Source organism: Phodopus roborovskii, unplaced genomic scaffold (assembly GCF_943737965.1).
Source record: "Phodopus roborovskii unplaced genomic scaffold, PHOROB, whole genome shotgun sequence".
Taxonomy (NCBI): domain Eukaryota; kingdom Metazoa; phylum Chordata; class Mammalia; order Rodentia; family Cricetidae; genus Phodopus; species Phodopus roborovskii.
The window spans coordinates 147151-165028 of NW_026126586.1; the positions used below are offsets into that span (position 1 = coordinate 147151).

Here is a 17878-nt window from a genome sequence, read left to right on the forward strand (position 1 = left end):
AAATATTTTTAGAAGAGCTGAAGAGATGGTTCAGTGACTAAAGGCATTTGCCTCACAATGTGAGGACCAGGGTTCAGATCCCCAGAACCTACAGAAGTCAGAAGTCAAAACAGTCTGGTGGTCTACTTGCAATTCCAACACTACAGCAAGCTGGCTTCTTAAGAGTAGTCAAAAAGCAAGTTACATGTTTATTTGAGAGAATATGGCACAGGCACTCATGTGAACACACAGATGACTGCAATTATTATTTGTAAGACAATATTTTAGGGGGCTGGGAAAGTGGCTCAGCTTTAACAGCATGTACTGCTCTTAGAAAGGACCCAAGTGTGGGTCTTAGCTTGCATATTGGGTAGCTCACAACTTCTGGTAACTCCAGTCTGGAGAATCTGACATGCGTCTCTGGCACCTGCACTCACACATAGACACCCTCCCATATGTACATGTAACTTAAACAACCAAATATTCTAGACGTTTTAAATACTATAGTCTCTCTTAACTGCTCAATTGCTGTTATAGCATAAAAGAATAAATAGAAACACTGGTAAGAAACACTTGGCATGATGTTCCAATAAAACTTCAAGGAGGGGGAGTGTGCTAGAGATAGGTCTCAGCACTTAACAGTGTCTGCTCTTCTGCAGAGGACGCAGGCTTCATTCCCAGCACCCATATTGGGATCTTCACAACTGCCTTCAACCCCATGCCCACTTCTAGCGACACATACCTGGCCTATAGTCAGACACAAAGACATTAATAAAGAGAAATATTAAAATTCTGAACCGGGGGGGGGGGCAGCGAGAAGGCTCAGCAGTCAGTAAAGGTGTGTGTTGCCACCCTTACTAGCTAAGTTCAATATCCCAAACTGTGTTAGTCAGGTGTGGCAGGAGATCCTTGGAAGCATTGCTTCTAGCTTGCATTCTGGAGTGTTAGCATGGAGACTTTGAACTGCCTTTTTGTGATGTTACCTTTTGTTACTGATACCCTTTGAGGTTCCTGAACCTTATCTGAGTTCTTCCTGAAGCTGTGGTAGAATGTGATTTTAAGGTGTGTGACTGTTGTTTATGCTCCATTTGTTTAATTCAGTGAAGCTGTGATTCTTTGCCTGTCTAAAACACCTGCTATTTTACAGGCCAATGGTGAGGCAGGAGCAAAGATAGGTGAGGATGGCAGGCAGAGTATAAATAGAAAGAGAACAAGGGAAGGAGGGCAACAGGGGCCGGACACCCCGCCTGCTATGGACTAAATGGACTAAAAGTGAAAGTAAGGTACACAGGAATAGAGAAAGATAAAAGCCCAAGGTCAAAGGTAGGTGGGATAATTTAAGAAAAGCTGGCTAAAAACAAGTAATAATAAGACTCTGTGTTATTTATTTGGGAGCTGGGTGGTAGGCCCCTCAAAAAGCCCAAAAAGCAAAAGAGTAAAAATATTTCACACAACATGAAGCATTCAAAGCTTTTGTAAAACTTAGTTATGGGAGGACTTAGAAAATCCACAAGCCTTGTGACTGAGAACTGCTTTGGCATCTGTTTCCTTCAAGGAACTTCAGATAAAAGGTTTTGGTATGTGGAAATTGACTTGCTAATGTGTAAGCTGTGTAACAGTAAAAACAGCACTTTGCAAATCAATGGTCAGTCAGTTCACCAGAAGCTGACTACCCTCCCTGCTGTTTAGCTAAACCTAAAATTCATCCTGCAGTGAACCATCTCCTCCATTCAACCTTGCAAAACAGAATATTGACAGTCGGTTTCTCTTGAGTCACTGAACTTATGAATCTCAATCTCAATCTCTCTCTCTCTCTCTTTCTCTCTCTCTCTCTCTCTCTCTCTCTCTCTCTCTCTCTCTCATGTGCGTGCAGGCGTGCATGCATGTGTAGAGGGAATTTATTGGAATGACTTACAGGCTACAGTCAAACTAAACCAACAATGACTACCTGTGAACAAAAAGCCCAAGAATTTAGTAGATGCTCAGTCTCATAAGGCTGGGTGTCTCAGCTGGTCTTCTGTATGTGTTGGAAACCTGAAGAAGTAGGCTCCAATACCAGTGAGGGAATGGATGTATTAACAAGGTGAGGATAAGCAGACAAAGAGCAAAACCTTCCTTCTTCCATGTCCTTATATAGGCTTCCTGCAGAAGGTACTGCCTAGTTGAAAGGTGTGGCCCACTTCAATATCCCTATCAAAGGTGGGTGTGTTGTCTTCCTGCCTAAAGATCCAGATCAGTGTTACAGTGAAAGCTTCACCCCAGCCCTTGGCACCCATGTACCCAAAGAATCTAGGATGTTATGGTGGAAGCTTCATTCCAGCCCCTGGCATCCATATACCCAAAGAGTCTAGGATGTTATGGTGGAAATTCCACCTGAGCCCCCCTCTCCCTCCAAGTTCTGCTGCATCTCAGAAAGCCTGCCAAATGATGGCCCCTCCCCCAGAGGTGCTCAAGACCACTCCCACAGGATATTTAAACCGCCACCCAGAAAAAGGACTTGTGGTTTTTCTGGTCTCTCATCCCCATCTCCTCTCTGGGCAGCTTTAAGGCCATCTGGGAGCACTGTATTCATTAAATGTGGGCTTTTTGTAATTTGTTTTGATTTGGTCTGATTTGGATTGCAGCATCGGCTGAGAGGCTTATCTGGGTGTAGAAATTTTTCACAGAGGTGTGTGTCTTCCTACCTCAAGGTCTGAATTAGAAGTGTATTTACCCACTGCAGACCAAGCAGAAAATCTCTCACAGATGTTCCCTGCATCTCTGGGTTGTGGTTCATTCCAGATATAGTCCACAACCCAGAACAGCCATCACACATACCAAGGCCCATTTGATGGCAGGAGAGAAACAATTCCTTCAGATGGCCTCTAAACTCCATACTCATACCATGGCACAAGTGGTCTTGTCCAACATGGGGTAGCTTTGAGGGTAATCTGGTATCACTGTGCTAAAAGCTACCCAGATATTTAACAACCAGCTTACAAAGACGTCTGAAAATGTTGCAGCTTTCTGGGCATGCAAGTACAGTACTAACTGTAGCACCAGATTGTGAGATGGGTCACTACCTCCCCACTTTACATCTAACAGACATGAGAAGTTATGAGAACCCTAAACAGAAGGAGCTCAGCTTTAGGTCCCCACAGACCTGAGAGTCCAGAAGGAAAGAATGCAGCACCCCATTCTCTGAATTATCCTTGGTATTGATAAAGAACCACAGAAACAAAGCAGTGTGAAACTTACTGATTTAATCGAGCAGAGACATATGGAAAAAACGGAAGTTGTATATAAACAACTACTCAGGCTATGTCTTCATTTCATGGAAATGTCTGGAGCCTTCCCTCCCTGTTCCTTGATGTCTTGCAATAAGATGCCAGCATCACTTTCAAAAAAAGTTTTACCCAAATTGATCTAAACTATTATATAGATCCAGAGACATTATGCAGAACTAGTCAACAAGACTCCACAACAAAGGCAACATTGCAAGAGAAGAGGAAGAGCCTGGAGAGCAGTTTGGGATTAAAGGAGACTAGAGACTGGACCATGGCTCAGCAAGGTGCTTACTCAGCATGCAAGAAGTCTGGGATTTGAACCCCAGCACCACATGAATCTAGTTTGAGGGTTAGGGTTATAGTTCTGACTATATAGTGACTCCAAGGTGAGCCTCCTACATGACACCTGTCCAAAAACAAAAACAAACAACAAAAAAAGGACACTGAAGAGATGAAATGAAAACTAAGTTCCATGCTTGGTTCCTAACTGAGCCTCCAACAACAGCACAACAGCAATACATGTTATGAATGGTGTTATTTAGTAAGATGGTCATTGGATATAGGTTGCATATTAGGTCATGGGTCAGCAAATTTTTCAGTGAAAAGTCAAGTGATGAACATTTTGTTTTGCAAGACATACAGTCCAAGCCACAACTGTCCGATTTTTCTGATATATGCAATAGTGTACAAATAACAGTCCATAAGAGCTGTTACTAGCCTAGCCTACTGGATCAGCAAATTTTTCAGTGAAAAGTCAAGTGATGAACATTTTGTTTTGCAAGACATACAGTCCAAGCCACAATTGTCCAATTTTTCTGATATATGCAATAGTGTACAAATAACAGTCCATAAGAGCTATTACTAGCCTAGCCTATTGGGATCCACCTTTACTCCTGGCTAGCTGGGAGGCTGAGTCAGAAAATTTACTTCAGCCCACAAGCTGAACAGTAGATTTGACTGGTATGCTATAGTTGGCCAACCCTAAACCAAAGAACCTTGTAACAAAGCTAAATTTACTGAGTCCTAACTCATGTGATTATGCAAAAGAATTGCATTCAGGAATTCAGGAAAATGAACTAGGTGTGATTTTAAATGATTTTAAAAGGTCCACAGGAGAGGCAAAAGAAAATAAACAAAGGGAAATGGCATGTGATCACCACTGAATCTCCAGGTGAAGTCCATGGATTTTCATCACAGACTTACTGATGGAGGTTTGACACTCGTCAAGAAAAGGCTCCAACTATTTGAAACTGTAGTTTGTGACCTTGTAATTGATATTCCTCAAGGGGGACCATATCTTGATTTGCCATTCTGCCCTCCTTACAATGACCTCCAGTTACTGATAACTAGCAGTGTATACTCAGCACCCCACTCTCATGTCTGACAGCGGGTGTGGCTGGCCAGGAGGCCCTCCCAGCTGCCTGCCTGTTTCCCCCTGCTGACCTCTGGTCCAAGCATCACTGCAGGATCTGTGATGGTAGACATGACCTCATTGATCAGTTCCACAGGAATATCCCCCATCACTCGGGATCTCTTGGCTTCCTCTGGAGCATGAGGATTGTTCATTTTCCTCTTTTCTCCTGTGATGTTCAAAAAGTAAAAACAGATGGTTTGAAATGGAAAATACATTTTGATGAATCTAACTTATTTCGGGAAGAGGATGTGGGGGTGAGGCAGGCTCTTATCATGTATCCCTGTCTGGTCTAATACTCACTATTTATAGCTCAGGTGAGCTTCAAAATTGTGGGAGTCCTGCTTCTACCTCCTGAATGCTGGGATAGATAACAGGTGTATGCCTGTTGTAATAGCACTGATGGTGAAAGGATGGAAAATACAGCCTAACAGCCCTTGAGTACGTGATCCTGGCCTAGTAAGATAACAGGAAATGAGCTGACTAACCACTTATCTGACTTCGGTAAACTGCTTGTGAAACCCCTGCCCCAGTCCTAACTGCCATCTGTCACCCCACCCAGGAGCCCGCACAAATGCAAACCTCTGGGGCAATAGAAAACTGATTGATCTATAAAACGCGGACTTGGATGATTTAAAATGATTGGTCTAGAAACTATAGAATGGCTTAAATTGATTGGCCTGCACAGCATGGCCTCTTGATGCTACGGGATTATTGGTTTGCAATGTGTAGGCTTTGTTGTAAACCCTATAAAAGCTGTCTCCGTTCTGCATCTGGGGTCCTCAGTACTCTACCCCTGCGTGGCATATGACTGTGCACTTGGAATAAAAATGTCCTCATGCATCAAGACCGCTTCTCGTGAGTGATTTGGGGTGTTGCCTTTCCTGAGTCAGAGCGTGAAGGTCCTCGCTCTGAGGGTCTTTCAATGGCTGCCACCAGCTTTCTCTCTTCCTCTCTTCTTTCTTCTCTCTTTACCATATCTTCTCCTACTCTCTCCCCTTCCCCAGTAAACTTCCCAGGTAAGTTCTGCCTATATGATATATTTGTCTCTCACCCGCCAAGGGATCTACCAAGGTCTCCCTCATGCCACATACTGTAATAGTTTGGTCTGATTATTTCTCCTTATAATCCTACTTATCTCCATTTAAACACCACACAATAGGTGTACACATGCATGCATGTGTATTTTATCAAAGTATCTTCATATATATTTGGAAAATATTAGTAAATTGTTTTATTTTTAATAAACACAATATCTGGGGAAATGACTAAGGTAAAAGAACCTGCCTTGTCACAACTGGATGATGGTGTGTAGAAGACTACAGATAGACCCATGTCTATCACCATGCACAAAACTCAAGTCCAAATGGATCAAACACCTCAACATAAATCCAGCCACACTGAATCTCTTAGAAGAGAAAGTGGGAGGTACCCTTGAACAAATTGGTACAGGAGACCGCTTCCTGAACATAACTCCAGTACCACAGACATTGAGATTGACAATAAACGGGACTTCCTCAAACTTAGAAGCTTCTCTCAGGCAAAGGACACAGTTGGCAAGACCAAAGGACAGCCGACATACTGGGAAACAATCTTCAGCAACCCTACATCTGACAAAGGGCTGATCTCCAAAATATACAAAGAACTCAAGAAACTAGTCAACAAAACACCAAATACCCCTATTAAAAAATGGGGTACAGAACTGAATACTGAACTCTCAATAGAGGAAATCAAAAAGGCTAAAAGACATCTCAACATCCTTAGCTATCAGGGAAATGCAAATCAAAACAACTTTGAGATACCATTTTATTCCTGCCAGAATGGCTCAAATTAGAAACACCAATGACAACTTATGCTGGAGAGGATGTGGAGAAAGGGGAACACTCCTCCACTGCTGGTGGGAGTGCAAATTAGTACAGCCATTTTGGAGATCAATATGGCGGTTCCTCAGGAAAATGGGAATCAGTCTACCACAGGACCCGGCAATCCCCCTCTTAGGCATATACCCAAATGATCCACATCCTTGCAACAAGGACTGCTGTTCAACTATGTTCATAGCAGCATTCTTTGTAATACCAAGAACCTGGAAGCAACCTTGGTGCCCCTCAACTGAAGAATGGATAAAGAAGATGTGGCACATTTACACAATGCAATACTACTCTGCGGAAAAAAACAATGGAATCTTGAAATTTGCAGGAAAGTGGATGGAACTTCAAACCATCCTGAATGAGGTAACCGAGTCACAAAAAGAGGAACATGGTATGTACTCGTTTATATATGGATTTTAAACATAGACCAAAGAATCACCAGCCTATAATTCGCACCGCCATAGAAACTAGGATACAAGGAGGATTCGAAGAGATTCATATAAGGTCCCTCAAAGAAGGGGAAAGGGACAAAAGCTCCAGAGTACATGGGGGGGGGAAGAGCAGTGAGTGGAGAGGGAACTAGGAGAAAGAGAAGGGGAGGAGAGGAAAGCACGTGGAACTATAGAAAAGAGGAGAGAGACAGACAGACAAAGAGAGAGAGAGAATGAGAGAGAGAGGACATAAAAGAGGGAGCCATTATAGGTTTGAAGAGAAAACTGAATCTAGAGAAATGTTCAGAGACCTACAAGACTGACCCCAACTAACAATTTGAGCAACAGTAAAAAGGCTACCATAAATGCCCTTCCCTGATAATGAGATCAACGAATAACTTATTCACCATTATAGAGCCCTCATCTAGTAGCTAATAGAAACAGAAGCAGACACCCATAGCTGAACACTGAGCCGAATTGGAATCCAGTTGCAGAGAGGGAGGACAAGACCAGGCTGCAGAAACACATAGAGACAGCTGACCTGAACAAGGAGGAGCTAATGAGCCCCCAGACTGATAGCTGGGAATCCAGCATGGGACCGACTCAGACCCCCTTGAACATGGGTCTCAGCTAGAAGGCCTGAGCAGTCTAAGGGACCTAAGACAGTGGAACCAGGATGTATTCCTGGTGCACAAAAGGACTTTGGGGGCATATCCCCCATGGAGAGATATTCCCTTAACCTAGAGACAGGAGAGAAGGCCTAGTACCTACTCCAAATGACTTGACAGATATAGATGACCCCTCCTGGAGGGCAGCACTCTACATGTAGAGTGGGGGGTGGGGGTGGGCGGTGGGAGGGCATGAGAGGGTGAAAGAGAGAGAAAGAGGGAAGGAGGGAGGGAGGGAGAGGGAACTGGGATCGATATGTAAAATAAAAATTTAAAAAATTAATATATAAAAAAAAGAACCTGCCTTGCAAATGTGTGCATCAAAATTCAGATCATCAGAACCCATAAAAGGCAGGTAGGCAAGGATGACAAACTTAATTCTAGCTCTTGCAAGGAGGAGCCCAATGTCTCCACAGCAAGCTGCCTAGGTAGACTAACCATCTGTGGGCTTTGGGTTCAGCTGAGAGACCCTGCCTCAAGGGAAAAAGTGGACAGTGATGGAGGAAGAATGTTTTTGTTTTGTTTGTTTTCCAAGACAGGGTTTCTGTGTAACCCTGGCTGCCCTGGAACTCCCTCTGTAGACCTGGATGGCCTGGAACTCAGAGATTTACCTGCCTTTGCCACCACAACCACCTGGCAAGGGAGACTCTTATCATAAGCCTTGATGATCCATGCACATATGCACTACAAACACTCACATGTATACCCTACACATATACACAGGAAAAATAATAAAAAGTTAAATAAATCATTTTAAAATGGATTATTATACCTTAAAAAAAATTATACTTCACAAGGTTAGCAAGGCCTCTGGTTGGGAAAGACATGCAAAGGCACAGAGAAGTTTCTCCAATGTTCCTACTGAGAATGTGGAACACAGAAGCTTTTTCTTTCTTTTAAGGCATGTAAACCTTTCTCATGTGACCCTGCTGGAGGTTGACTTGCTATGTAACCTAAATTAATCCTGAAATCCTAATCCTCCTGCCTCAGCCTCCCCAGTGCTAGGATTATAGCATGTACTACCACACACAGTTTGTTGTGACCTTTTCTCCTTTCTATTCTCATGCTTGGTTTTCCTGGCCTTTTTTTTTTTTTTTTTTTTTTTTTAACTATTATAACCTGCATTTATTTTTTTCATAGCTGGTGTGTGTGTTGGTGTTGTTGTTGCTAGAACCCAAGGCTTTGTGCCAAGCAGGCACTCTACCATTGAGCTAAATCCCCAGTCCAATAACTAAAAGAAAAATAAGAATAGCAATTTAAAGTCAGGCACAGTGATGCATGCCCTTAATCTTAACACTACAAAGACAGGCATATCTCTGTGAGTTTGGGTCCAGCCTGGTATTCACAGCAAGTTCTAGGACAAAAAGGATACACAGAACTACCTGTTTTAAGGGGGTGAGAGGAGAAAGTGGAGGAGTAATTTTTTTAATGTCTAAATGTACTTTGTTCCTTCACTATGAAACGCAGTGACCACAATTTAACACACTCCTCAGCTTCAAAAAGCACTATACTTTCAAGTACATACAGAAAAGTCTACATAACACTGTGTCTGATCCACTGCATGGTTCCAATTGTACCATCTCTATGAAAGTTGGTTTTGGAGATGAATGAGGGCTATCTTTAGATATCTGACCAACAAGTCATCATAGTACATGATTTTCATATGAACTTCGAAGGAGTTGCTAATGGCATTTCTTTATTTCTCCCCAGATGTGATTCCAAGTGCATCCATCTGATTTGTTGTTGATAACAGAATGAGGCAGCATCTCCACCTCAAGACACTGAATATTTCCTTCTTCTCAGAAAGAAAACAGATTTATTTAGTGTACTGTAATGATTGTGGGCTGGGCAGCAACAAATGGTGCTGCCTGTAGACAACACTGTATATCTCAGACTGACCTGTGGTGATGCCTCTGTCACAAGAATATATTATATGAAGTACAATATCCCCAGAGAAGGAAGATAACACACATGGAGGACAGCTGTTCCCCCCTCAGTGCTTTGGCCAAGTCACACCCAGAATGAAGACCACAGAGTTGTGGGTCAGTCTAACCAAAACTGACTGAAACTAGTTGAAGTCTGAAGGCTGCCAAAGGACATACCACAAGGGTGCCGTAATAACAAGTTTTTTATTTGCTTATTGGTTTTTTAGTTTTTTGAAACAAGGTTTCTCTGTGTAGCCTTAGCTGTCCTGGAACTCACTCCATAGATGAGGCTGGCCTCAAACTCGGAAAGATCCACCTGCCTCTGCCTCCTGAGGGCAAGTTTTCTATAATTATGGTTCTGGCACTATGGGTTTGTTTATTTTCAGAGCAATACACCCTCAAAGTCTAATGCAAAGTAACATCCAGCCATTAAAGTCATGAGGAAACATAACTTTGTGGGTCTGAACCTAGCTCTGGGGTCCAGGTGATGCTGAGTTCCCAGTGTAAGCTGCAGCACTCTTATTCCCTCCACAGCTTACCTGGGTTTGCTTCAAGCCCAGAAAAGCCTCTGCAGCCAGGACTTATTCTCCCTCCATTGATCTTCTCATGGGAAAAAGAGTTTGAACTGAAAGATCCTGTCCCAGTAGCAGGAGGACTGATCACTGTTCCAAGAGAAGGAAAGGAAGGTATTAGTTGATTCTTTCTTAGACAACAAGAAGCCCTGTCCATGTGAGACCATGAGGCCCTCCTATGACTTCCCAGCACCATAAAAGCCATGCTAAAGTAAAACCACAGAGAATCGAGATACTAGAGTAATGGATTATAACTCACCCAAGGCTCGTGGTGCTATTTGGGGAGGTTATTTAATACTTAGGTGCAGTTTTGCTGAAAAAACTACTTCAATGAAGGCAGGCTTTGGAAGTTTCCAGCCTCATTCCACTCCCGTCCTGCCTTCTCTGCTTCCCATGAGAATAAAATGTAATTGGCCAGCTCCCTGCTCCTGCCACCAGCTTCCATACTTTCTCAGCAATGATAGGCTCTTGCCCTCTAGAACCATAAGCAAAATAAACTCTTCCCTCTATAAGTTTGTTTTTGGTCATGGTGTTACATCATAGCAACGGAAAAATGGATACAGTGGGGGCGTGTGTGTGTGTGTGTGTGTGTGTGTGTGTGTGTGTGTGTGTGTGTGTTGAGATAGAGGGCACACACACATGGAAAGTGAATGGGAGGAGAGCAATTCTTATTTATTGTGTGTCCTATCCTAAGGCTGGAATGCCTTGTTTTAAGCTTGTAATTGCTCTGCACATCTGACTTTTATTTCCAGATAAACAAGCTGGAAAGATGGCTCAGCCATTAAAGGCTAGGCTCATAACCAAAAAAATATTTCCAGATAAACTGTGCTAGTGGTTTCCATCACACATTGTAGTATGTTGCTTTGCTGGGTGTGCCACTGATTTGTAGCTAAACACTCTCAATAACACTGTAGCACAGGTACCCAAGGAGGTCATTCACTGAGGTTTCTTGGGCAGCAGTTACTCATTCTGCAGATGTTAGCAGCAGCCAAGTCAGGGGATGAAATAAGCAAGCCAGGTGACAATAAGCCACCAACCCCTGACACTTCTACCTGTAGGCAACTGAATTACAATAAAAAGGAGGTACAATAGCAGCACCTGCAGTCCCAGATACTTGACAGAATGCTGCTTCAGCCCAAGAGTTTAAGGCCAGTCTGGGCAACGTGGAAAGTTTCTGCCTTCTACACCTCTAAAAGGTAACTCAAAATGTGCTAAAGAGCAAAGCTGGCACATGGGCTTCTGGATCACAAAGTATCAAGAAGCAATGTGAAAAGAAGAAGCTCTAGGTACCCTGAAGACACTGGAGTAGCTGACAGAACTTCAGAGTCAGTATTACGACAGCAATTTATTGTGTGCAGAAATGGCAATGTAGGTGATTACACGCTACTATCCCAGCAAAAAACACATTGTAATTCGAGCAGAACAGGAAAGGGCAGCTCACATCTGACTGCTTCATGTAACACTAAAGTATATAATCTAGCTTAAGGGTACAACCTTAGCCACAGAGACAACCTCTGCTGTCTATCTGGTGCTATGGCAGGTAACTTGGCCAGAAGTGAAACAGAAGGGGAGAAGTTTAATTAGGCAAAAGTCATACAGAGATATATGTCCCAGAGATCTTTCACCAAAGAACTAAGCAGCAATGGTTACCCCAACTGTACATGTGCATGTATAAAGATGGACTTGTAAAGACAATAGGAAGAACAACCTGCCCCAGTTGAAAACTACTTTACATACTGAAACCAGTATCACCATCTTTCCCCCACCATTCCACCATTTTTCATAAACCAGATATCACAGTTGAAAACACCACATTGAGACTTGATTCCTGGGTGAAGCTTGCCAGTGACTACTATTGTGGTTTCAATGTGAAATGGCCCCCATAGGCTCATGGAGTTGAACAACTGGTCCCTAGCTAAAAGTGCTGTTTTGGGAGGTCACTGAATCATTATGAAGTAGACCCTTGATTGAGGAGATACATTCACTGAAGGGAGACTTTGGGATTTTATGGCCTGACCCCTGTTTTTGCTCTCTTGACTTCCGGTGTGATGAAATGTGATCAGTCAGCTTCCTATATCTGACACCATGCCTTCTCCAGCCTGCTACGTGGCTTCCTGGTCATGATAGACTATTCCTGTAGAATTACAATCTAAAATAAACCCTTTATCCCCTAGATTGCTTTTTGTCAGAGGATTTTCTTATAGCCACAGAAAATAAGATGAATACAATTGCTAATAGAAGCATCTTCAAAGAAGCCTGCATTTAATGACAGAGCTGTGCTTCCTAGAAATTGATCTTCCACTAATTGCACTATGCAAACTAAGACTTAACGAGACTTTAACTGTTTGGTTTGTGTTTGCACTGCTCCTCAACATAGACACATTTACATAATGTGAGTTAGAACTGACTTGTTCGTCATTATAGTAATGTAGATAGAAGACTTACTGGCTCGTCACCCATTTCCTTATGAGAAACCCTAATAAATGCAAAGTGAACTACAACTAACACTCTTCCTTGATGTTCCTGGTTGCTTTACAATTTATGTAAAAGGAAATGTACCTGTCTGGATTCCTAGTGGGCTGGTTCTAGAAGAAGCTGAAAGAAAATCTTGATCCCAGATAGGAGAGTTTTGACTATATACTTCTTCTTCCAACATGGACAGAAACCTAGGCACAAAAATAAAAACAAGAGTAAGCTTCTAAAAATTATAAGTTTTCCAAGGTTCCAAGACCATCTTTGAAGAGGGAACAAAAAGATTGTAAGAGCAAGATATCAGGAAGGACTAGAGCAATACACTGTCCTCTCTGGACATGACAATACCACTGCACTCAGTAACTCACAGCATCCATGGCTGGCTGCCCAAGACTTGCATAAGAACAAGCTAGTCAATATTCCAGGATAGAAAGAGGGCAGGTCTTAGAAATCCCCACCCCAGCTGAGGAGTTGTTGACAGGTTCCTGGGGAAGGGAAAGTCAGTTTTAAGGGTGTGTCTCTTGGTAAGTCAAACATGCCACAGTGGATGGGCCCACAGTGATAGGTATAGGAACAGCACAAATTGAACTTGATGGGTCATTTTGAAATAAAAGATGACACAAAGGGGAGTAGAGAGGTGAGGGTGGACCTAGGAGGAGTTAGTAGAGATGAATGTGATCAAAGTGCATGAAATTCTCAGAATTAATAACAATATTTTTAATTAAAAACAGGAGCAGGCAAAATGACTGAGTGGTCAAGACCTTCACAATTCTTCAAGAAGACCCAGGTTCAATTCCCCGCACCCACATGGTGGCTCAAACATCTGTAACTTCAGTTCTAGTGGATCTGATGCCCTCTTCTGGCCTCCACGAGCACCATGCATACACTAGGTGCACAGATATACATTCAGACAAAACACCTACACAAATAAAATTTAAAACTTTTTAAATAAATAAAAAATAAACCTTTAATTTATTACCAGAAAACAAAAGCCTCAGTCTCTCATAGTAGCTATCCTAGAACAGGGTTTCTATTTCAGCCTAAAATTTATTAAACTGATGACTCAAGTGATGATTTCAGATGAGCATTCCTGCATATTCAAATACAGAAAAGTGTTTCTACAAACATCTCCCTTTTATTGTGCCTAGCACTGGCTACAGAGCAACAATGCACTAAGCATATACATCCTTGGTGAAGTCCCCAGCAGACAGATGCCAGCTCTCTGTGTAGCTGTCATTGGCATCACCACTGCCAGTGTTATTATGTAATGATTAGGCACCTGCATTGCTTCTGGAGCTTCTGGAACTTCATACTGAATCACCTCACCACCACTGTGAGCTATGCATCTCCTTAGCACACATCTGTGCACAACTCTTACTACTTGACAGTGTTGTGAGAGATGGATGCCCTTGCTAAGCTTCATGAAGCTACTGTAAAACACTACACCCATGGAAACATGGAAAGTGCACCCATGACTAACTGAAAGGCAGGGTGCAAACAGACCAATGGTGAATTATTCCCCAACCCACTATAAATCACCCACATCTCGAGTTTTGGAGACCAAAAGCAACAGATGCCCCAATGTCACCACAGATTACTTTTTACCACTTCCGATTCAGGAAAAAGAAATAGAAATAGAGAAATAGAGAAAAGAGAGAGAGAAACTAGTAAATGCAGGTGTAGGAAGAAGAAAAGGAGGAGGATGGTTTTTTGTAACAATACAGAGTGATGAAGAAGGCACAAGTTAAAACCAGTACAAGAACCCAGGACTAGCAGCACTGATCTATATTTCCAGCTACTCAGGAGGCAGAAGTAGAAATATCACCATTTCAAGACGAGTTTGGACAATTCAGCAAGGGACTCTATTTAAAATAACAAAACAGCAACAAACATGCATTCATGAGTACACAGACACAAGAAAAAAGGAAGAAAAGCAGGGGAAAGGCTAGGGATGTGGCTAGCATGCATGAAGAAGTCCTAAATTCAGTTCCTATACCACAAAAATTAATATTAGCTGGATATATGCCTTTCGTCCCAGCACTGGGGAGGCAGAGGCAGGTGGATCGCTGAGTTTAAGGCAGCCTGATCTACAAATCAAGTTCCAGAACAGCAAGAAATTGGGGCTACACAGTGAGACTGTTGCATGAAATAAATAATATGGGGGAGAGGGGAAACTAGGAGGAGTGGAGGGAGGGGAAAATGTGGTCACGATATAATGTATGAGAAAAATAAATTTAAAAAAAAAAAAAGGAAATAACAAAGGCAACCAGTGAAAGAAAAGGCGACATATAAAGATAGGAAGAAGGGTATGAAATTCAGGAAAGAATCAGAGTCCTCACTGTGTGCTGGGAAAATAGGTCCTAGCTCTCTATCTGACACATACGGCCAGATTCAAAAAGCACCTTAGACTCACAACATGTGTGGTTCCACAGTCAAAACTGTAGGTATAAACTTCCAAGAGCTTTGAATGTTGTCATACACTATGAAAGGGATTTAAAAGAAGTGGGCGGTAGTTTTACCCTACCATTAGTAACAGACAAAGGAAAGAGAGCAGCCTTGATTTCTCAGCTCAGTGCACAGGCATGGCAGAACTGTGACTTGAGAAACAACACACTATAATTAGCAAATATCTACAAAGAGCAATATAATTTTGCTATGGGGAAAAAAAACATGTCACTATACAAAGTAATTAAAATCTCTCCATTAGCACTGTAATGGATATGGAGCTCAGGGTCCCTCTTAATTCTTTGACAGAGATAAATAACTATGGTCTGAAGGCAGAATGTTTCTTAAGGATCAAATTAGAAACATTAGTGTGAAACGGTTCTAACATGGAGGAAAGGAGCTAAAAGGACTGAAAAGTGGCTTCTGTGAGGCTGCATGATCAGAATCACACTCCTTCCATACAGCATGCAACCTATACTTTCATCCGGAATCCTTCTCATATGTGAGTTTTCTTAGTAAAAGTCGATAATGCAGATGTTGTATACTTGGTTCCAGGCCTTCAACATTATCCACAGCATTCCCAAAGCCAGCCTTTGGATGCAGAGCAGTTATGTAGAGTCCCATAATCTCAATCAGAAAGCAATCTCTATTGTTGTTCTCTCTGTATGTGTGCATGTGTTTGTGTGTGAGCACATTCATGAGTGTGTGTACATGAGCACAGTCATGTGCACTCCCACACGTGTGCACGTGTGCACCTGTGTATGTGTTTGTGTGTGCTTACATTTGAGCATGCAAGCATATGTAATGCTGGGAATGTGTGTGTGTGTGTGTTTGTGTGTGTGTGTGTGTGTGTGTGTGTGTGCTTACATTTGAGCATGCAAGCATATGCAATGCTGGGAATAAAAACCCCTGATAGACAAAAACTCTGTCACTGAGGGGCACTTCCAGTCCTTGGATCTTTTTGTTTTAATTTTTTGTTTTGTTTTGTTTTTGCTACTTTACTTTTACTTTTTAAATTAGCTTCAGACATAGACTTTTGATACATATTTCAATTTAGCTGACCCTTAGCCCCCAACCCGGGACCTACCTTATAATTAAAAATTAAGAAAGTATGTCTAGAGCCAGATTTGGTGATGCATACCTGTAATTCCAGCACTAAGAAGGCTTAGGCAGAATAAAACTATAAATTCAAAGCTAGCCTAGATTACAGAATGAGTTCTTGTCTCAAAACAAGAACTGCTAACGTCTTTCCTGAAATACAAATTGGGTAATTCAATAACAATATCTTGATAATAAAACTCAGTTTTTCTGTGGTTGAAGATATGGCTCAGTAGTTAAGATACTGCTCTTGTGAAGAGGACCCATGGGGCAGAGAGATGGCTCAGAGATTAAGAGCACTAGTACTGGCTCCTCTTGCAAAGGACCTGAGTTCAGTTCCCAGCAACCACATAGTGGCTCACTGCCATCTATAATGAGATCTGGTGCTCTCTTCAGGCATGCAGGCAACATGCAGAACACTGTATTCATAATAAATATTTTTTGTAAAAAAGAGGACTCACGTTCAATTACCAGAACACACATTCAGTGTGTTCACAACTGCCTGCAACTCCAGTTCCAGCAAAACTAAGCACCTCTGACCTTCTCAGCCATCAGTGCTTATATATACAAACCACACAAAGGCACATACACATAATTAAAAATCAAATAAATCCAAATATTAGTTTTTCCAAAAGCATAAATTCAATAATCTTTGATCAAAAAATACAAAACTGCCTCTCTCACTATGTTCCAAATGGATAGTTTCCAGTGGAACAGGGAAGAAATGCTGGGTCACCCCTGGTGGGACAGTGAAGAAATGCTGGGTCACTCCCTGTAGTTTTTGAATCTTTACTCTTCTCCACTATGTACCAAACTAGGAAGATTTTTTTTAAAAATTTTCATCCACCCCCCCCCAAAAAAAACGCAACCATCCCATTCACACCTTGCTGTCTTTGCTCAATAAACTGTGAGCTGTAACCTCACTTACTTTCAGCCTTAGCTTAAACTCATGGGGATGTAGCTCACTGGCAGACTACATGCCTAATGTGTGAGAACCTAGGTTTAGCCCCAAGCATTGAATAGGGAAACAAAATCCTTATGGTCCCAAAATCAGAATATAGCACTTGAACTCCTTTTTGCTATATTTTCTGAAAAAGTATGTATCCACCAAAGCAAGAGCCAAGAGTCACAGAGAGTATGCATTCAATAAGCAATGGCTCAGTGGTACAAAGCTGAACAGAAGGAAGCTTCCAGCCCATCTCTGGCAGGCTGCTTTTGAAAGGGTGAAAGCCAGGAGTGAAGAGACTGGAACTTCACCAGGACTCAGGGAGGACTGGCCAATGGGTTCTTCTGTACACCCTGAATGGACAGAATGCTCCCCCTCATCCATCTTTAGCATCCTTGTAGCTGAAATACGTAGAGCAAAATAAGGGCTTGGGCCTGCACAAGACTAGCCCTCTCAAAAGTCAGTCACAGAATTAGACACACCTCACTGATAAACTATCAGTACTGAGAGACTCTGGGATGGAGACACACTGTCTTCAGTTATGTGCCCACTGGTAAACCCACAGAATACAATGGATAGTTTCAATCCCATGACCACAGACAGTCTTGGCAGAACACAACAGGGTACTACTAAACAAGAAGATGTGAATGTGGAAAAGAAGTTAGTATGGAAGAGGGGCTATGCAATACATTATATGCTTATATATAATTGTCAAAAAACAAATTTGTTACTTTAACAAGAGATAGTCAGATGTTGTGGTGATTTGAAAGAAAATGGACTCAGAAGTGTGTCATTGT

The 17878-nt window shown here is 42.2% G+C and overlaps 1 protein-coding gene across 6 annotated transcripts in view; it reads right to left on the reverse strand.

Moving 5' to 3' along the window:
- The window catches only part of Kat2b (lysine acetyltransferase 2B), a 95646-nt gene that overhangs the window by 16381 nt on the left and 61387 nt on the right, over positions 1-17878 (reverse strand). For all 6 annotated transcript variants that reach the window (XM_051204204.1, XM_051204203.1, XM_051204206.1 and 3 more), the window contains exons 7-9: positions 12680-12786; positions 10088-10210; positions 4689-4825 (exon numbers count right to left, since the gene is read on the reverse strand). In XM_051204204.1, the coding sequence (XP_051060161.1) occupies positions 4689-4825; positions 10088-10210; positions 12680-12786 (367 nt within the window). The remainder of the gene's footprint in view (positions 1-4688; positions 4826-10087; positions 10211-12679; positions 12787-17878) is intronic.